Source organism: Sylvia atricapilla, chromosome 5 (assembly GCF_009819655.1).
Source record: "Sylvia atricapilla isolate bSylAtr1 chromosome 5, bSylAtr1.pri, whole genome shotgun sequence".
Taxonomy (NCBI): Eukaryota; Metazoa; Chordata; class Aves; order Passeriformes; family Sylviidae; genus Sylvia; species Sylvia atricapilla.
In genome coordinates, this window is record NC_089144.1 from 32,683,882 (window position 1) to 32,706,163 (window position 22,282).

The 22,282-nt window shown below is 40.6% G+C and overlaps 1 protein-coding gene across 1 annotated transcript in view; it reads left to right on the forward strand.

Annotated features, from left to right (window-relative positions):
- SRGAP1 (SLIT-ROBO Rho GTPase activating protein 1) overlaps positions 1–22,282 on the forward strand; it is a 144,662-nt gene that overhangs the window by 116,849 nt on the left and 5,531 nt on the right. Inside the window, 4 exon segments of the mRNA XM_066319103.1 lie at positions 9,117–9,222; positions 12,456–12,680; positions 13,793–13,872; positions 21,625–21,805. Of these exon segments, the coding sequence (XP_066175200.1) occupies positions 9,117–9,222; positions 12,456–12,680; positions 13,793–13,872; positions 21,625–21,805 (592 nt within the window).

Sequence of the window (22,282 nt, forward strand, 5' to 3'; positions counted from 1 at the left end):
CTGACCCCTGCAGGTGCTGAGGGGTGAGGGCAAGCCAGCCAACAGTAGACTTGCTGTTCCCTGTGGGCACAGTGGTCAGAGGAGCTTTGAGGAAGAATTTCCTTTCTACCCTTCCTTTATAACTTACCTCCTTCAACCCAGTGGAGAGAGAGGCAGTTTCACAGGTAATGAGAGCCAGTCCTTTGGGATATTAATTAGGTCAAGTTCTCCAAACTGTTAATTTGGCAGAGTTCTCAGCCCAGTAGGCAGGGCCACCAATTGATGGGTGCGGTGTCCCAGGCTGGCAATCAGATATGGGTTTTGGCTCCCAACTTGGGGGACACAATGTGTGTGGTTTGCACATAGGGAAGATTGCAGTCATTCCTCCCAGAGGTTACAAATCCATGGATCACTGTGAGCACGTCTATGTGCGGTGGTTTGTGTTTGATTTTTTTTGTAGGGTTTTCTGCAGCTGTTGCTATTTACAGACTTGGTGGCACTGAGGAGTCCTAAAGAACTGAAAACCACGGTTTATCAGTCTGATCCCTGATGTTGACGGGGACACTGTCTTTTTAGGAAGTGTAATCTTGGTTCTGCTTCAGTTCAGCTTTAACTGACTGTGGTGCCACAGCCCAGAAAATCTCTGCAAGTCATAGAAATTGAAATCTAGAAGAGGATCATTTTGACTGAGGGGTTTTCTGCATGACAGGAATGATAGAACTTTATCTAATAATCCTGTGCCACTTTCCATAACTTCTAAATGAATTAAAGCATATCTGCTGGAAAATTTTGTTGATTTAGTGGCTTTGGTTGATAGAAAATCTACCACATTCTTGGATAAACTGTTCAAATGAATAATCACTTGCATCGTGAAACATTTGTACCAGATTTCTTTCCCAGAGTTTCTGCCCATTTGATCTCTTTATAGAGTCTTCATTATTTTGACTTAAGCATTAAGTAAAATATAAATGGTGGTTCTTACATGTGAAGATGTTACTGCAGCCTGCTGTGCTGAAGAGCTTTAAATACAATTGTAAACTAAATTGTAAAATACCATGAATGTTCAGTTTACAGAGATTATACAAGTGAATGCTCAGGAGATACAAGACACTTCCCTAAAACAGCCTTTTAAATACGTTCCAAGAAGAGGAACCTGGATGAATTCAGGATTCTCATTCACCATTGAAGGTGCTGGAGAGGGAATGGGGTGTCTGGAAAGAGGGGCAGAAGTTCAACGGACTGAGCAGATAGATGTGTATGGCACCTGCACAAGCAGGAGAGATTCACCAAACTTTCAGAGCATCACTGTCCAAGAGGTTCCAGTTCAGTTATCCTGAAAAAAGTGTTTATTTTGTTGTTAAGAACTTCAAGAAAAATGGCTGTGAATACTAGATCCCTAGTAGATCTTGTTTTCCATAGGAAATGTCCAACAATTTCATGTTCCTAGTTGGCAGTGAATTATTTTCTAGTGAAAGAGTTGACGACCTTTTATTTAAATAACAGTATCATCCAGCAGAATTGAAATCAATAACAACAGTAGCCTGGGACAAAGTCACTGCTTTTCACAACAACATTTTAAAATGTTTATTGAGAAAAAGGTGTTGCCATCTGATCCTGGTTTAGACTGAGTGTTCTCTGATGGTGTCATAAATCTGGATTGTCATCTCTATGACAGTTTTTCAAAACAAGGTGTAGTGACTGAATAGTTCTGCTAGAATTGACTTCTGCTATTGCTGTTGTACAAGAAAGCAGAGGATTTTATTCTGATAATATGTTGTAAGAGTCCGAGGTCTGTTTTCTTACAGGTTTTGGGAGAAGCATGGAGGGGATGATTTTGTTGTTTGGTTTGATTTTCACGAGGTTATCATTAGGGGCATCCTGAAATGACATATCAATGCCTTCAGCACAGGGAGGAGGGTTAAGTGTGGACTAAGGTGGGACAAAGGAGTTTTTTCTTGAGCACACCGGGGTGAGTTTACTTTGTGTTGTCACAGTGGGGGGAGTTTGAATGAAGTATGAAGTATGAGTTAGAATGAAATATGAGGAAAGAAACAGCTCTTGTACCTTGCACCCAGAATCATATGCTGAGATCAAGTGGCTGTGTGGCTGCGTCTTCTGGTTATCTGAGAAACCTGAAGTGGAGTATTTTTCTAGCTATGTACTATTCTATGTGCTTTGTTGAATAGTGCACCACTTCTAAGGCATAAGAATGCTTTGTTGGGGAAAAGAAAATTAAACCAACATTTCAAAATACATTGTAGCACCTACATGGTACATACTGTTATAAACTGTGGGCCTAAAACACCATTTCCATTGCCATATTTTGGCCTTAACACTGGATATCTTGCAAAAAGGAAAATTATCTAAGAAAGATTTCTCCTTCATTTCAGGCTTTGAATCAGTCATAGTTGTGTTAGTTTTTTTCTGTGCTTATGTGGCCTTACATATATTATGTATCTTGATTTTCCTGCTAATGGGAGCAGGGCCAGACTCACTTTTTCTGTGAGAACTTATGGTTACTGTAACTTCTTTAGATCACAATTGATACATAAAGTCCAGAAAACTTTCACATGTTTAATTAAGCATTTTTAAATACTCTTAATATGAATATTGTATTCATTATCTGAAAAAGAGTGAGGAAAGGAATTCTTTTCAAATAGTTTTTCAAAATAAATGTCAGTGTGGTTTCTTAATTGTTGGCAGATCTTGTTGCAGAAGGGGAGAGGAAGAAAGCAAATTTGTAAAGTTAATGTTCACATAAAACTGTAAAAGGGCAGAATGTCACACATTTTATATGGAAATGTAATGTTGCCAGTGAAAAACCCCTTGAAACTGAAGTACTTAGTTATGGATGTCAGGCATAATTGAGGCTACAGCTGCAAAATGAACCTTTCCTCAGTACAGCCACCGAGAAATTCTTTTACATTTATGCATGTATTTCCAAATGAAATAGAGCATTGTGAGTTAATGCTTTCCATTTTGTAAATGCAGTGGAAACAGTGCAAAATTACTGTGATATTTGTGGCAATTTGTATTAATTACGCTCATGAGAACAGTGTTACTCTGTTTGGGCTTATGATCTAATTTAGATAAAATTTGGGGCAAGTTATATGCTCTGGGCCAGAGCAAGCATGAAAGGTAGAACAGAACATAAAGAATCCACCTGATAATGGGCCATAATTGTCTATTCTCTTCTTAAGGAGTGGCTGCTCTTGGTCCCAGCAGCATTCTGTAATCCAGAAGACAATCCAAGGTTGGGGTGGGAAGGAGGAGAGGCGCAGTGCACTTCTTTCTCCCCCTTTGTAGGAACAGATTGGGCCAAAGACAAGAAAAGTCTTTGCTCCACAGGAGCTACGTGGAGGCAGAAGGTGCCGAGCTGAGCTCAGTAGGGCTGGCTGTAACACACTTCACTGCTGGGGGACTGCAGTTTCTCTCCTGGTGTGAGCTCTTACACACATGGCTTACTCAAGTCCACATTTACATAGATAGCTATGCCATGCAGCAGCAGACACACCTCAGCTGTTCAGACTGCTTAACGTCCGCACAGAGCATTACAGTTCTTTATGGTTTCATCTCCCTTGCCTTAAATTTTATAGACAAAAATGGCAAGATGAATGAAAACTGACTTTTTTTTTCCTTCTGATTTTTATCATTTTGGTTCCTTGCCACCAGCAGTGGCTGTTTACCTAAAGACATAAGTGTTATGAAAAAAAATTATTTTACTGCTTTTCCAGACTATTGCCCATTACTTGAAAAGTAAAAAAAGTATTCTGAATGATCAACTCTCCATGAAAAGGTTTCAACAAAATAGAAGTCTTTCCTTTCTGAAGTGACAGTGAAGACTGCTGGGTTTGTCCTCCTGTAATGCCTTCTTAAATAGATCTGAAAGAGCTGTAAGTGGCATTGCTGAGTTAATATATACGTATCTTTGGGCTGGATTGGATTCATCTACCAAAATGAAAAGAGGCACAAATTGTTAACTTCAGCACTAATACATATTCATGTAGATAACTTGTCAGCTGCAAATTGACCATAAAAATTACATCTGCAAGTGTAACTCAGTCCCATTTGACATTCACAGGGTGTGTAAAATATGCATTAGGCATTCACTCTGTTAGTAGTAGGCACCACACCAAGTGGAAATAGCAAGTAACCCCCACAAAGAGATACTACATTGGATTTTATCCTTCAAAGCTGTGGTCATAAAGTAGAGAGACATCTTACATTACCATTGTTTGATTCCTCCTTTGTTCTACCATTGCTATGAAATATGCTTACCTTGCACAGCACTGGATGTCACTTGTAACACAATTCATTAGTTGCTGACACCAGGTTTCTCTTTCCATAGGTTTTGATCAATAATCTTTTCCCTTTGCCAAAATGTTTGCAGTCCTGTTGTTCATACTGAGGTTGGGCTGTGGAGGCTGGCTGTTAAGAGAAGCTGGTCAAACATTCACAATCCAGAACTGATGTTTCTGAGCTCTGCCTGCTCCCAGGCTAAACCTTCTCACTTGAATAATTATGTCTCACCTCCAGTGCAGGAAAGTCCATGTGTACAACCAAGTATAATGCTTCCTTTGTTTCTTTAAATTAAAAAAACATAGTAGTATGCAGCTGTGCAGTTGGCCCAAAATACTCTGAAACCACCAGCAATTGCTCTCTTGCCAAAGACTTGTATTCTGCATCACTGCATCTATATTTGAGTATGTTGCCTTTTACATGCTCCACTACCTCAGAGCTATTGTTTAATTAAACTTTAATTTACATGTTCTTAATGTTGTTTGGGATGAATATATATCTATTTTCATTTCTAATTTGGTTTTTGTTTATTTGTTTTGGGGGACTTCTGTTAGCAATTGTGTTTTCTCGCCTCTCAGGATTTCTTTATTCTTCTATGGTAGATAGTTCACTTGTGATCTGTTTCACTTTAGAATTACGTTTGTGAGTGACCTCACTGTGAGTGACCAGTGGTTAAAACTGTTATTTCTCCTGGAAGAGAAAAGTAGAGATTTATTATTTCTGTATGTCTCTACAGTAAGTGAAGGTGACAGTGCCTCTCTAGAAAAGTTTCCAGTGGTCTTGGAGACTGAAGATCACACATTTCAAGGCTTGACTGCCTAGGATTTATGTCTATCTCATGCAGTTGAGGACCAGTCCTTAGTGTGTGGCTGACAGAGAGGCGACCAGCTGATAAATACATGCAATGACATTAATCTCATCAAGATTCCTTCATCCAGATCAAGGACATGGAGCCTTTGCTGAGTTAGTCCATGTGAGATCAGTAAATAAAATCTTTTCCAAGAGCAATGTAGGATTGCACCTCAGCAAATTTTCTTGTGGAGCTTGTGATCTGCCTTTTTTGCAGGATTTCATGAACAAGTTGAACAGACATCTCTCAGAGGGGATTAAAGTGAAGTCAGAGGCTAAGATTATAGACTTAAATGACCTCTGAGCTCTCTGGTTTTCATTTTTTGTAGTAAGTGGTGGAAGCTTCTTAGATCTAAAGCACCTCAGAAACTTCTACACCTAGATAATGTTATGGATGCACAGAAAATCAAATTCTTTATATTATTAGGGTACAGTGTTCCACTCTTGTGTGATGAAAATAAATTAATACTTCTGGGCTCAGGTGCCTGTCTCTTCCACAAAGTGCTATAGTCATGAAACTCCAGAAGCTGACTCCTTCCCCTCCTCTTGTTTCACCCTGCAAGTATCTCCTGTGCTCTGCTTTGACAGAAGCACAGTGTTCCCACACCAAACAGCTTCTCATTTTGCTGACAGGAAGCTCTCCTGCTTGTGGGTTTGACCCCCATGGCAGAGATGGGTCTGGAAGGCAGAGGCGTCAGACCAGAGCTCCAGAAGTTTTGCTTTGCTCTGAGAACTGGGAACTAGAAAATAATAACCATTTCACTGTGTGATGTTTACTTGACATTAGTCTTGATTTGTAGTTGATATTCCTGTGCCCTTCATAGAGATCTCTCTTCCTCATCTCTCTGCACAGTCAGAAAAAATACATTAGTTCTCAGTGTGTTTGGCCTTGCCGCAGGCTTGTCATCTTGCTTATCTTTGGGAATATGAATCTCATCATATCATTAGAGTAATGAACCAGTTTTCAACTCCTCTGATTTCTATTTCAGCTCAGCAGTTAAATTGTCTTACTAGGACAGATCATGTAGTATCAAGCACTTCTGTTTTCTTAGCTGAGAAATGGGTAATACCTCACCAGGCAGTCAGGTAAAAAAAGTCAGAGTAATGAGAGGAGTGTCTCCAACAGAAGAACTGTGAGAGAGGAGGCATGTCCAGCTTCCTCCAGCATTGAGCTTGCCAGTATTGCCTTGCAGCAACCAGCTTATAGGTTGGATGACCTTTCTGCCCTGAGGCTCTCCTCAGCAAAGCCAGTGGAGACAAAGTAATGCTTTAGCTTTCCTCTGCATGGGAAGCACCAGAGCTGCAAATTCTTTGTGCCTGCATGTAAAAAGATTACTCTGTATTCATTCCATCTTTCCTAAGTACCCAAACAGTCATGTACTGTAATACACTCAAGCAACGATGAAATTTAGCTCCACATTTAAAAGCAGTATGCAAATACATTACACATTACCTAGCTCCTTTTAACCAAATCAGTGCTGGGAAATAAAAGCGTCTTGAAATAACGTGGAAAGCACATAAATTTACGACTTGACAGTAGTTTGGATTGTCAGTAAAAGGATAATCATGGAAACCTTGTCCAGGTTACCAGGAAAGTACTGGAAACATACACATCTCATTCAAGCACGTATGGCTTGTAACTACTTCAGCATGGAGTTCAGGTCACTTCTAGTAGTTAGTACTGATCATGCTCCTGTAGGACAGCAGGGATAGTTCAGCACATGACTACACAGCCAGAATCTCTGTACCTATTCTGCCATCTCTGCGCTGCCTACTGGGACTAGATCCTAACTCATGCATCCTGTCAAACTTGTCTAGGAATTGCTTGGAGGAATTGTAGTCAGCAGGGACCACAAAGACATTGGAGACTGTGGTAGCTACTGAATGGTAGTTGCCTGCCAGTGTGCCCCACTGGTTTAGCTTACTAGTTTAGACAGAGCTATTGCAGCCATACAGGGAACATGCTTCTGGAAGGAGCTACTGAACGTACCTTGGGTCTCAGCCCGTTGTGTTTCTCAGGTCTGATTTGAATTCAGCAGTGAATGAACCTGGCCCAGGGCCAGTCTCCAGATTTGTCTGGAGGAGGCAGGACTGTAGCACAAGGCATTAGCCAGGAAAGGCTGTAATGCAGAGGGCAAGTCCTGGTGTTGCATCAGAACTCTACTCCAGCTTCCCACATGCAGCACAGAGTGCTGCTGAAGCAGGAATGTTGAAAGATGCATTGGAATGGGAAAGAAGAACTGTAGTTGCTCTGTGGATCTTCACTGTGCAGGCAGCTCCCGGACTTAGCATGCCCCTGCCGTGGATACCAGTTCTCAACCAGTAACCAGAAATACTTCCTGACTCATGCAGTCTGTGTTTACAAGAAACATAATAATAAATTTCAGGTCCCATGCTCCACTTGAGACGGCTTGAACTGATTTCCAGCCTGTGTTTGGGTTGAGAGTGACTCATGTTATAAATTACGCAGCTTGTCAGCAGTCCTTTTTCCTACCAGCTCTGCAGCAACTCGCCAGGGACACTGTCCAGCCTTCAGGGTCTCTGCTGGGAAATACATTTTTACTTCCTGCCAGAGTTAAACTGTTCTGCTCCTGCAATAGATACCATAATCCAAATGGACTTCCTTCATGCAAGCAATGGTCGGCTGTTGTCCTTCTGCAGAAACTCTGATGGAGGCCAGTTTGACCCCATCCCAGAATCTTTTGTTCCCAGCACACTAGCAGTGCTGAGCCAGTGGAATCTCCTGTGAATGCTGATGTGGGAGCAGATCTCACACCCTTTTGCTGCACTGGCGTTTCCTAGTGAACTATAACACTTCTGGTGGCAACCAAAATTCTTGCTGCCAACATACTCTTCTAATGCTTAGTTTTTAATACCAAAGTAACAATTACTAGATACCACTTTTCTTTTGAGAAATGTAAGTCAACACACATTTTGCATCTTCAAATACTGAAATAGCCATACCAAAGAGCACATACGTAATGCACACCAGTAATTCTGTTTACACTTACTGCATTTTTACATAAGTAATCACTTTAATTGTAGACTCCTGAATGCCATATTTTGTGGTACAGTTGGCTTTTCATGGTATTGGAATCAGCTCCTGTTTCTGATTTCCAAATTTTTGAGTATCCACTTTAGTGCCACTGGACAGGATTTCTCATCTTAGTCTGCTAAGAATTCCGCTAGATGTTGCTAATTGCAGCACACTTTCTTGGCTCACATAAAAAGCATTACTGAAATTTGAGGTTGTTTCCAACAGTGTCATTTACTGTGGACTCAGAAAACACTGAGTTAAGAACTGAGATACTGCTTATTCTGAAAAACAGTTCAAGCTTTTATCCCATCATTTCCCCACTTGCAGCCACATAGTCTTTCTCACCAGCATAGAAGGTAGTGCATCCTTGTTACAAGACATTAGGAACTGATAATTTTTTCAGATGGTTTTTCCCACTTCAGAAGAATTTCCATGGACTGCTGTAAAATCATTTGAGAAAAATGCAGTCTTTGTGTTTCTTGGCCCCATACCAAAAAAAAAAATAAGGCCTTTCTCCTATTTTGCCACTAAGAGAGTTATAGCTGGACATCTGATTAAGAAAACTTGTCAGAGAAGCTCGGTGATAGGATTATATATCTGATGTGAGCATTCATATAAAGGGAACACATCTGTATTTGAAAGGAATAGCCAACATCTTTCCTTGGTTCCTTCAGGCTATTTATGTACGGATTATGTGGTTTTATGAGCTGTCAAGCTCAGCAAGTGGCCAGCATTTGACTTAGACAGATTTGTATCTTCTTTAAAAACTGTTACTTTTAAGCTGTGTGGTTTTAATGAGAGGGAGAAGAACTTCCACGTGTCATTTTTCTACCAGGCCAAGAATTAGACAATACTGAATAGAGGCATGTGGTGATAAAGAGTAGAAGTAAATTGATTGAATGCTCTTTCAGACAATCATATACACGGGAACATAAAATTCTTCTATTTGCAGGAATAGACAATCTCTATGAGAGGGCTCTTCACATCCGCAAACTCCTCCTTACTTTGCCCAGGTCGGTCCTGATAGTGATGAGATACCTCTTCGCCTTCCTCAATCAGTAAGTACTTACCCAGGTACTGCATCTTTATCCGCCTTCCTTTGCTGCTGCTGAAGTTCTTTGGGTTTACTCATACTCTATGTAGAATTCACATGTAAGCTCCACTTAACACAAAAGATGATCTTCTAATTGGCAGTGAACATAGAATGAAAACGCTGGATTCCATTCAAAGTAAAATTCCATTTGTCCAGAATTGAACAAGACAGAGTAAAGTGTTGTCTGAAATGGAGAGTGCAGTCTACAGCATTAAAGCTGGCAACAAAATAAGCCAATAAGAAAAATAACATACAATAAGAAAAATACATACTGTAGCTATATTAAAACTAGTTTATGCAATTTAAAAACACATTTCTTTTCCTCATCTGAAGCTGATTTCTTCTGATGGGAAAAATCCCCAGTACATTCAAGCAACACGGGCACTACAAGATACCTGTTTGATGCTAGGCACTGCCAGGGTGAAACTTTGTCTTGCTGCTTCTGTTTTCTGATAACAGGAGTATGAGTATAGTGAACACACATCCCCTGTGATGCTTTGATGTAGAGTAGCTTGGTTCTCACAAGAAAACACAGGCTGGAAGGAGGCTTGTGTGAGAGGGAAGGTGGTGATCATGTCCTCATCATCCCAGAAAAAACTTCTTCTTTATAGACAGGTTGGGCAGTTGAACTGTGTTTCTCTCTCCAGTCCTTCATGGCACTCTCTGGTTTTGCTGACCCCAAAGGGTTTCACAGAAAATCTTGCTTATATGCACTTTGCCCTGATTCTGACTTTTCTCTTTCTACTGGCAATTTGTCTGTTTCCTCTTATATCTGTTTTTGTATCACCTTTTTCCTCTTTTTTCCTAAATTTGCCCTTTGCTGATTCATTCTGTCTTTATGACCTTCCCCATTTCATCCAGCCTGTCTGTTCCTATAGAAACAGGGCTTTTGGAGCCAGGTTATTTGTTCATGCCTGTAGTCACAGCTGTTCCTGTTTCCTCTCTTCTAGCAATTTCTGAACCACTTTGAAGCAGTATGTAAGAGAGGGGCAGAGGTCTAAAGTTTAATGAAAATAACCATTCATTTGAAACTGAATCCACCCCCCAAAAATGACACCATATAAATGTCTTAAAAGCTTACATCACAGCTTGTCTTCTGCAGAGACATACAGATCAACCAGAGCTGTATGGGGTTGTACTTTTTATATGGTCATGTTAGCTACATCTGTGCTCTCCACAGGAACACAGTTTAGAAAGCAGAGTAAATGCCTTACTGCCTCCAAACTGCTCCTGGTACATCCACAGGAAAAATATTCCAATTATTTTACTTCCTGCAAATCCAATTCTGATTTTTGCCTATGCAGTTGTGCCTGCTTGGCCACATAAAGTCATCAGATCTCATGGCAGACCTTACCTGGTGTAGCCTCCTGCTCAAAGCTCCAAAGTCAGATCAAGTTGCTCAAGGCTTTGGCCAGTCAAGAACCTCAAACAGCAGCAACTCCATGGCAGGCAGTCAGTCCCAGTACTTGGTCACTCTTACAGTAAAGAAATTTTTTCCCACTTTCATTGGAATATCCCTTGCTGTGCCTCACATATCTTTGCATCTGTGTCTGTCTTGGTCTTTTTTATGATCTTATATATAGTAGGAGATTGCAGCTAAATTTTCCAGTAACCTTGTTGTCTAAAGGCTAAACAAACCCAGTTCTCTCTGCTTTAAATTTTAAGTCATATGCTTCAGCTCCCTAGCCATCTCCGTAGTTGTCGTTTTCTGGGCTTGTACCAGTTTGTCAGTCTCTCAAAACTAGCCACGGAACCTCATGTGCAACTCCACAAGCACCAGTTGGAAAAGGAATAAATAATTCCATTAACCTGCTGGCTTTTCTCTTCTTAATATAGCCACAAGTGCTGTGGAATGTCTTCCGATTGGCAGGACTTTGTGTTCATCCTTGTTGGACTTGATTGAATTCCCATTTCTCTATTCCTCCCATCTTGTCAAGGTCCTTCTAAATGGTAGCCCCATGTCTGCCCTTTGGCACATTTACTGCCCCCTTGTCAGCATGGCATCATCTGTAAGTTGGCTGAGTGTGCACTCCATCCCCTTGTCTAGGTCGTTCATGGAGATGCTGAACAGTGCCACCCTTGCTACTGAGCCCTGAGGAGCACTGCATATTAACAGCCATCAGCAGAACTGAACATTTCACCATGATAGTTGCAATCTCTTTTTATAGTTTTGCATGTATAAATTCTAAGCCACCTGATAAATCAGAAGAACAAGATGTCTCCAGTTGACACACAGGACAGGATAGTAAATCATAGCATAAGAAAGGGGTGAATGTGATTCATTTTAAAAGCTATTAGGAGGGTAGTCATTTGAAAGGTTTGCCTCATCCATATGTATTGTTTAAACGTGGAAAACACTCTCTAAAATTCCCTTTCTAGAGGGAACATGGTGTTGCATTTGAACACAGCCAGACATCAGAATTCCTTTGCTGCTTCAGAGTACAGGACAACATAGTATAGGACATCCCAGCTCTTCAGGTTCTGGTTGATTGGCCCCACATAGAACCATTCAAACGCCAGCTTTTCCAGTAAAAATTCCAGTGGTTTTAAACAGGGGAATAGTTAGCAATTTCTCATTCAAAATTGAAAACTAGTAACATTGCATTTTCTGGAAGAAAGGAAAGCTTGCAAAAGTTGATTAATAGGAACAATGAAAGCCTTTTGTTTGGACACTTCCATAATGAAACTGTTGTGAGAGTTTGTGGGCAGTAGGCAAGGTGCTTAGGAATTTCGGGCTGTATGGTAAAAACAGAAACCAAAAGTCTCAAGAGGCTTTGCAAGATCCAGGAACTTGCTTGCCTTCAGAAGACAATTCATTGTAATTAAGTTGTGTAGCCAGATGTTGAAAGAGATGCACCAAAGTCCAATGAGAAATGTGTACCCACTTTGCATCCATTTCACTTGGAGCACTGATGAGATAGAAGCAGCAGTAGTTGATGTTAGCCCGTTAAGTCAGCGTACACTCAAAGTGGTAGCATCTGAACACATATACATAAACATATATGTGGTATAAACCCGCTTCATAGTGTAAATAACCTATTGAAGAAATCTTGGGTTTTTGTTCCATTACTTTATGTGGGATTGTCAGTGACAACAGGAAATCTCCAAGTTGTGATTAAAAAAAGTTTTCTACAGTTTTCAGAATAAGGTTAGTCACAGTGGAGAAGTCAATTTTTATCGATGTTTCTGTTATAACAGCCTTTCACAGTACAGTGATGAGAACATGATGGATCCATACAACTTAGCCATTTGTTTCGGGCCAACCCTGATGCCTGTTCCAGACATACAAGACCAGGTGTCTTGTCAGGCACATGTGAATGAGATAATCAAAACCATCATCATCCATCATGAGGCTATTTTTCCAGATGTGAAAGAACTTGATGGACCAGTGTATGAAAAATGCATGGCTGGGGATGACTATTGGTAAGTCAGAATATTATCCTTCTGTCTCCTAAACAAAGTCATTAGGCTGGTTATCTGTATAACTTCTGTGATACAGAATTCCTTTTGCACACAATAGAAGTATAAAGATAAATGAGAAGGGCATTTAGGTTTACACAGTAAACTGTTAAGTATAAAAAAGTGAAGCAAAGGCAATTATGATGAGGTTTCCTACAACATTTTGGGGAGGAAGCTGCTTTGAGTTCAGCCACACAGAGGCAGAATTCCAGGTGTACAGAGCACACAGGCAGGTAGGAAATTGTTTCTTTGGCTGTGAACCACCTTACCAAATTTCAGCTTATGATAGATACCTGCTTCTTTTATTTGTTGTGCTCTAACTGGGCAGATAGCTAAACACCACACAGCCACTCACTCACTCCCCTCCCAGTGGGATGGGGGAGACAATTGGGAAAAAAAAAAAAAGATAAAATTCATATGTTGAAATGAAGATAGTCTAATAGGACAGAAAATAAAGGGCAAATAACAATAATTAGGATATGCAAAACAAGTGATGCATAGTGCAGTTGCTCATCATCGCTGATGGATGTCCAGCCAGTGCCCGAGCAGCAGCCACTGACCAGCTTTGTCCCAAATTGATACACTGAGCATGACACCACTTGGTCTGTAATATCCAGTTGGGTGTTTGGGGTCAGATGTCCTCCTGGCTGTGTCTCCTTCCAGCTTCTTGTGTCCCTCAGTCTACTTGCAGACTGAGTGGGGTGTTCAGTGTAAACACTGCTCAGGAGCAGCTAAAACATCAGCAATGTGTTATCAACATTATTCTCATCCTAAATACAAAATACAGCACTGTACCAGCTACTTGCATGAAAATTAACTCTATCCCAGCCAAAACCAGGACACACCCTTGACAGCAAAAGCACATACTTTTTATTTATAAAGGAATCAAATGTTCTGAGGGCTTCTTAATGTCTGAATTTTGTTTCAAGGAAACTTTATTAATTATATATTCATAACATACTAGGATAATAATAACTTTGTAACATTATAAGAATAATTCTAAATAATCTTATGGAGAGGGCATATTTTTGATGTATGTGGTTCCTCTCTTTGCTCAACCTTCTGCTTGCCTCCAGTGACAGCCCATACAGTGAACATGGTACATTAGAGGAGGTGGACCAGGATGCCAGTACAGAGCCCCACACCAGTGAAGATGGTGAGTCTGTTACTTTACTGTGCCTTTGATGGGAGTAAGTTCTACAGGTGTTCAAGGCAGGAGACCTTCCTTTCCTCATTGTGTCTTATTTGAAAGAAGGAAATTTCAGACCTGGTGTACTGTAGCAAATCTTTAATCTCTGTTTGTGGGCTATTGCACACTTGATTCATCTGTGTTTGACCAGCTGTTTCCTTGTTCTCTCATGATTTGCCCAGTCACAGGAAGGGCAAGAGAGAAACGATTTCAGTCAGCACATACTATTTTCTGACATAACGTTACATTTTTAGTGACTCTTTTGTCTACAGAAACTTAACTTTTCAGAAGTTAAATATTGCAGCTAGAGGATATTTGCCATTCAGGCTCTATTTTTATATTAATTTAAAAGCTGTTCTCTCCAAAGTATTTGTAACAACTGAAAAACGTGTGTACCCCCCACAGTGAAACTTTTGAACAGTAATGATTTTCTTTAAACATCAATCACATATACTTCTGGGTATGAGAGGTATCCATGAAAAAATTGATGCAACTCTATTATATTAATTCTTTATATCCAGGTCATAAATGTGTATTCGACTGTGACAGTTTGACTGTCCTTCAGATGTCCCTCACAGTAACTTCCTGCCAAGTTTCAAGCAAATTAAACAGATAGAAAAGGATTCTCAAAATTGTTATATAGGTACTATTTTTGTGAGAATTAGTAGCTCATTAGAGGTGAAGGATTTGAAATAACACTCCATGCAGAGAAGAGCAGCAGGCAACCCAGACAAAGCAACCAGCACACGTGCACTTCGCAGCAGTAGAAACAAAAGCTTTCCCTTGTCCCTTTCAGAGGATGTGCGGAGGAAGGAAGAGGAAAAGACAGAGCAGAGGAAAGGGGAGGAAAAGAGCTACAGCAGGAAAGGATTTTTTTTTTTTTAATTATGTCATAAGGGATACTGTTTAGGAGCTTGGACAATTGCTGTAGGGGAGGGAAACCGGAAGGTATATGTATAGGAAATCTGGCTACACTGGTCCCGTTGCACACAAAGCAAACAATAGTTCCACTCTAGCCGTACCCGTCTGCTCTGTCACGTACACAAGCTGTCAGTGACAGATTGTGTGTCTTTCCCCTTTGCCAAGGTGAGGAGGGGCAGGCAGAGTCTGTCAGTGCAGCTGTTTGGAGTGGAGGGACATTTGGGTGGGCAGACACTACAGAAGGGGGAAAACTGAGTGTAGGAGAGAAATCTTGGTCGTCTGCCTGGGTGTATAGCCATGCCTGTGCAGCAGGGAGTACTAACAGCTCTACAAGACGGGCTGTGCACGGGTTCCTCTTGACCAGCTCGGTACAACTAAACCCACCATCTTTCTACAACACATCTCTTCTAAGCAATGTGAACAAACTCATAATTGCACCTTATTTTTCCAAGATAGTATACCTATACTTTAGAAGAACCCCTTCTTCCATTGGAGGTATGAAGCAAGAGTGGAAGCTGAGGAATTCTGCCTGTCTCTCTTTTAGAGCACAAGTGAAGTGTAGATGACACACCAGTTCTATATATTTGGGCCAACTTCAGGGTCCCATGACCAAACAGAGAGACAAAGGCACAGTGGACATGGAGAAGAAGTGCAGCTTTTCAGCAGCCATCAAAAGCAGTTACTTCAAAGCCATGCCTAGGAAAGATGAAAACATCAGCAGGATCCAGAGGAGCGGGACTGAGGCATTGCATGATGCATCATTTGTGCCTCGATCATCATGGGCTGTACCCCACCACTGCAAAGTTACACCAGTTTTACATTCCTATCGTAGTATTACGTGTGTTGTGACTGTGTCCCTGAGGAAGACAAACCCCGAAGAGAATACCTGTTAACAGGACAAAGTTCTCTTAAAAGATTTAACTGCTCAAGACGTGGTTTTGTTCACCAGATCACCCAGTAGTTTAATTATAGTTGCTTCATCACGCCTTTTTAAATTAATTCAGTGCCAAAAGGAAGCGGACATTTGTGTTTACAGAGAAATAATTGTTAGTAAAAAATATTTGTAAGCTGGGGAAATACTGCTGCAAAGCTGAAGATTAACAAGCCAGGATCACACACAAAACCTGTTTGTCTTCGATTTCCAACCTGCAAGCTCTAAACCATTTTTTCCCATGAATGGCTTTCTGTTGTAATAGCACGTTTTTCTAATGTAGGTTACAGACTTTAAATTAAATGCACTCACTCTCTCTTTGCACATACATTCATGTGTTTCTGCTCTGGACAATTCCTTTTAAAAAATATTATTTACACCAAGTATGAGAAGAGGTGAGAATTTTTCATTTTGCTGATTGAACTTCATGAGAGTCACTGATTGACACACAATGGATTTAAAAAACCCGTCTACTAAAGGGTCTGGAGTATTTGGGGGATTTAATGTGATTGATTCATTGATTATGAGCTGGATGCATCACTGCCAGCTGGATGTGGAGAGAGAGAAAGTGAGGTGCCGCTTTGCTGCTGTATTGATCGGACACGTGGTACTTACATGGTTCCCTTTGTTAGGACATGGAAGAAGCAAATCCTGTAAATGCTAAGGGGGTTTTATTCATGTTGAAAATCTGATTAGTTTTATGCTAAAATGCTGTATACATACATAAGACCGAGCAGCCTAGCCCACAGGAATGATAGGTCATTGAAACATAATCCAAAGGTTATGATCAAAACCAAAAGGATTTATTTTACTTACTGTTGCTATAAAGTTAAACTGCAAGTGTCTCCCTCTGTTCCTACTAGAAAAGACCCATCTGTAGGGGCTGTGTCAGTAGTGCGAGAAATGTTCATTATAATTCAGAAAAAAACAGGACTTTCAAAATTGAAAATTAAATTATGTCCACAGTAGTAAAATGCAGTGGACTGGGGGAAAAAAGGAGTAGCACATGTAAATGAGCATATGAATACTTCATAACTGCTTTATTTTAAGGTTATAAATTGCTGTGGGTTTTTCCCCCTAAGTTTACTGATCATGTTTTTCACTTGATCACTGGACAGGGAAGCAGGAGAGAAAAGGAGCTGCATTTTACTTTGATGTTTTCAGGCTTTTTTTAGATATGCAGAAAGTATCCTGATAAGGAAAACATGTAAGTTTTTCCTTTCTCCTAAATCTGGAAATGAAATTTAATTTATGAAGTTCAGAACATTTGTACTCAAGCTGAGAAACAAAAAAAAAAAATCTGTCTGTAATTTTGCTGCAGACAAACCTTTACCTGAAAATGTCTCTGCAGTAAAGATTCGAAGGACATTGTTCATGTTTTACTGAAACAGCTGTTAGCATATTTCCTTTACCTTCAAATTGATGGAGATTTTTTATTCTTGCTGGAGTCATATGGTAAAAGGTGACTAGATCTGTTTGCAAAGGAGGTAAACATTTCCTGAAGAAGTTAGACAGAGGGAGTTCCCCTAGGAAAACATACATAAAACTAATACTGTACTCTTCATAGATATCTCATAAACTTAGGATAAAACTTTAGATGGTATTTCTGCTGAAAACAGAACTTACAGGGACATGTCAGGCTGTAAGTTGTTGTGTTCTGAACACATAATCATTTTCTTGCTCTTCAGTAGTGCATGCTGTGATCGATGCTGCCAAATTCTGTTTTGTCAACGTCTTGCAACACTTCTTTGTTTTTGCTCTTCCCAGTCAGAGAACTGCTGTCCTGAGGACAGGACTTTGCAAAACCACTCTATTCTTTGATGAGATGCAGAAGATAGAGGGAAATAGCATCTTCCTGGGGAGCTCAGGACATAATTTATTCCCAACAGACAGGGCACACCTGGGAGAGCCGAGGAAGTACAGGGCAAAGGAACAGCAAGTCCCCTAGAAAAAGTGCAGGGATGGTCTCCCCTCCTTTCCTTAACTCCTTGTGCCCTGAGGCATAGAAGGCAGCCCAGGACCAATTCAGTGTCATCACCTCTGTAGGAATGTCAGGTCTACATCTGGCGTTCCAATCCCAAAACTAAAACTAACACTTATGTTTCTTCTGCCCTTTCTGCTCTCCCGAGCAGCAGAAGTTTTTCCCACAGTTCTTTAGTTCGTCCTTTTCACTTCCATAGCATTGCCTGATTCACTAGAGATGATAGCTGGTGAGATCCTGGATGTCATCAAATACTTCTTGCTATTTTAGGTGAATGCCTACAGGTCTGGACAGAGCAGTGCAATTACACTTCCCTCTGAGCTGTCAGTTTTACTGTTAGACATTCAGTACAGAATTTGAGTGGCAGATCCCAAATTTAGCTTTCATTTCCTTAGCTTGTGGGAAATACTAGTCTGTCATTCAGTAACCTTGATATTAAATGCCTTAACATTCCAAAATGCATTTATGTCTACAAGTAACTGTCATGGTACTTAGGTTTTCACTGTTAAAGCTTGACCTGTAACAAGGTGAATTACTATTTAAGTGCAGTCTCAGTACTGTTCGCTGTAGGAAAGTTATCTCTGTGTTTAGAGAAATGAAGACACCTCTTTCACAGTTGGAAAACCTATCTGAACTAATTTTTTGTCCTCATCACAAAATCTGTGTGAAGTTTACTGGGCACTCCTCTCTGAGGAAGTGGGATTTGTTACCCAGGCAATCTGATGTACATGTCTCAAAAGTCACATCCATTATGGGTGCATTAACAATTCATACAGCTGGTTTCAGTGGGACAATATCATTCAGACCTCTGGGAAAATATGTGAGTCTTGCAGGTGGTAGAAGGATACAATAAACAGGATTCTCATTGCGCAAGACACTTAGATGAGCATAATTCTATTGAGCAAGATAGAACTATTTCTAGTTTAGCCCACTAATTTGTAAATAAAAGGACCTGTATACTCAGTTGTGGGATACTGTATGGTCAGTTAAAGTCAGCAGAGAAACAGGAAATTCCATAGCTAATCAGTGTAGGGGGCTTGTCCATCAATCCAGTACTCATGAACATTACCAGTTAACTGTGGAGGTTGTCTAAGGAAAATATGTGCAGAAAATTTGGGATTTTATGATTTACTGTAGAACTTTTTTCTTTGGTTGACTTTTTTTTTTTTTTATAACATTTTAAAGTATTGCCTGTTAGTGAGTGAACTTGCTCTCCAAAGCCTGAGAGGTTTTACTTCTGAATTCTTGACCAACTCTGCTATAACCCATAAATTAGCTGTAAACTGAGAACAGTGTTCATACAAATGTCTGCTCCTTTTCAATCCTACGTTATTCCAGTATTTCCTTATAACAAATTCCACAAGCAGTGGAGATGATAGAAGAAGAAGAATTGTGTTCTTTTGTCAGTGTTACATTATTGCCATTTCATATTGCCGTCCTAAAGATGATGCAAGGTAAACAGGCATGTTTGGTTTCACCTCTTTTCATTTTCTACACCTTACAGTTGCTGTGTGGCATCTGCATTTTTTGTTAAAGAGAGACTGTAGGAATGACAATAGGGTAGCATGTCATACTATCACACCACCATTAGAGGTTTCCCAGTTTTCCAGAATGATTCTTTCTATGTCAGCTTTGTATTTTCCTTGCTTAAAAACATAAACCCAAGAAACCCTTCAGCCCCTCCCACCATGGAATGCCTGTGAGTGAGACATTTGTAGGGGCCGGAGGTGATGTTTGTTACAAATTCTCATCTGGCTGAACAAAGACGTTGGATACATATTAGGCAATTTTATGTTTTATTGTACAGTCACCATAACTTCTGCCACCAGCCCAATATTTAAACTCAAAAGGTATTGAGTCTTAAACACACCCTTAAAACACAAAATACACCCTTGAAACACACCTTTAAATTTCTTACAATAGGTTTCCACAAGTGTGGAGGGGAACAAGCCCTTGATTTTGTATAGTACACTTCAGTAAGTTCTCACCTTCCAAAACACATAACCAAAGGTGCTGACTCACAAGTCACAGTACATTTGATATTCAAAGGTGTTGGCTCACAAGCTCTTCCCTCCCACAACAAACTTCAAAGCAGAGTACAGGGTAGAACATGATATGTGTGCTTTGCCCAGGCAAGGCAAGAGAAAAAAACAAAAAATAACATCAGGTCCTGCATTGTTGCTGCTGTGTCAGTGGTCCAGAGCAGGGGCTGCAAGACAATGAAAGCAAAAGAGAGAGTAGAAAAACACAAAGAACAAAAAAGAGGATATGGTTCTCTACAGCCATCCAGTAGGGATGCAATTTCAGGAATGAATACTGTTATTGCTAGGTTCTTATTTGTATTTATATAATTGAAATGATTTTCCCCCCCATACATTACTTTTGTGTTTGTGGCAGTGAATTCCCCATATCACTATATTCCATCTCTGTAAAGTTTTTGAGTTAGTAACATCTAAACACACTGCAGTTTGTCACTGACAGGAACAATTAACGTGACTGCAGTAGCAGCAAACCACAAGACAGTCTTCTGCAGGCTGGGCGAGTGATTGAAAAAAATGAGCTGCAAACTATAACCTCAATAAAGGTGCTGTCATTATGTTTTCACACCGTAGAACAAAGTTAATTTTAAAAAAGACATTCCTGTGCAAAATGTTGTCATAAAGGGCCAGTGGCTTTCATTACGAGTCTGATTCTTTGGGGAATTACAACCTCAGCAATTTTAATTTGCACCAGACAGAAAGTTGCTACGCTAGTCATTAGCCCAGATGTTAATTTCCATCTAAATATTGCTCTAATTATGTAAAGAAATCAGTCATTTCAGGGACCCTTGAGTTACTGGAATCATCAGAGTATGTGATTTTTAGACCTATATTTTGCAGCTTTTTCTTCATGTTTTGAGACTTTGATGACAAAATTTAATCTGTTAGAGCTCAGGTGCTTTTGGTTTTATGCAGACGAAATAAGACCTTGTTAAGATCACAGGTGTTTGCTGGATGCCTGGGCACAGCTCTGGCCATACCTGCAGGGCGCCTTTGCTGACATCGGTAGGTCTCCATCCCAGCACAGGTTACAGGATGGAGCCCATTTCCAGCCTAAGGCTAAATTTACCAGCATTCTGAGAGGGGATTAGCCAGAACTGCTGTTGCCAGTGTTTGGCTTCAGAAAACACCAGCCTCCCCTGAAGAAACCAGGGCAGCTGGGATTTTGGAGCAGGCAGAGCTGCTTTCAGCAACTTGAGGCCACACAAGGACTGTTCCTGTGGTCTGGAGCCGTCTTGTCTCACTCCAAAAGGGCATTAAGGAAGTGGATTAAAGCACGAGGCTTTGGTGCTGTGTAAAACACTAGGTTTCAGTAGATCTGCACGCTCGTCACGTAAAAGACAGAAATTCCATGGCCCAGTTGCAGGGTACCCATGTGCAGGGTATCCCTACTCATGCACAGGCTAATCTTGTCTTCCTTCATTTGCCACTGCAGATGTCAAAAGCACTCCTGTTTTCCCTTACCACACTGGTTCCTTGGGCCTTTGATTAATTCATCTGAGTTTGTTCATTTTATTTTCAGAAGTCTTTATTGCCTGGCCTCCATCCCATTCTCCAGCCATGCAGGAGCCCTTCCAGCAGGAGGCAGAGGCCTCTCTCCCAAAGGCAGTTGTAGCATTTCAGTATGCTGCTGTTTTCTGCAGCTCCTGAAGCAACCCAGATGTTTCACACCTGGGACACAGATTGATTATGTTTCTTTGTAAAGGGCACATTGTAACCACTGCCTGAAGTCTGCCTTCCTTCAGCTGATCTCTGTCAGAATGAGCACTGAGAAAATGCAAAAAATGGGGTTTATTAAACCCAAATGAACGATACGGAATCTGATATTTGTTGTTCTTCCCACCCAGAGTGTGAGCCCATAGAAGCTATTGCCAAGTTTGACTATGTTGGAAGATCTGCACGAGAACTCTCTTTCAAGAAAGGAGCTTCCCTTCTGCTCTATCACCGAGCATCTGAAGACTGGTGGGAAGGAAGGCACAATGGAATTGATGGCCTTGTCCCTCACCAGTACATAGTGGTGCAGGATATGTAAGCAATGTCTGGTGTAACTGGGTTCTTGGCAGGGTGTAAAGTCTAAAGCACTTAGCAGTATTTTCCAAATGGGTCAGTGGTTTGAAGGGTCAGATAGATTAAACACTTGCCTTCTATGCAGGATACCTGTCTTTACTGCCCTGAATTGAAAGCTCCATCAAAAAACTACTACTAGGCTAAGCTACTTCTGTGGATACATTCCCAGTACATTCAGAGACAGATACTGCTGCACCTATTTTAATTTGACTATCTCTTTGTAGCAGTTGCTGACTTCTAACTTCAGAATAGCAAGGGCTGGGGAAATGCAGCCCTGAACTCTTGTTTTGTGGTATTAGGCATGTGCTTTGCCAAGGACAAAGTTCTTTACAGAAAGGTTACGTACACTCAAAGTGTAAAAAGCTCAGTAAACAGGATTATAAACAATTTTGGGAGATGTGCAAAGGCTGAGTGCATTTATAACATGCCTGCTTTTCT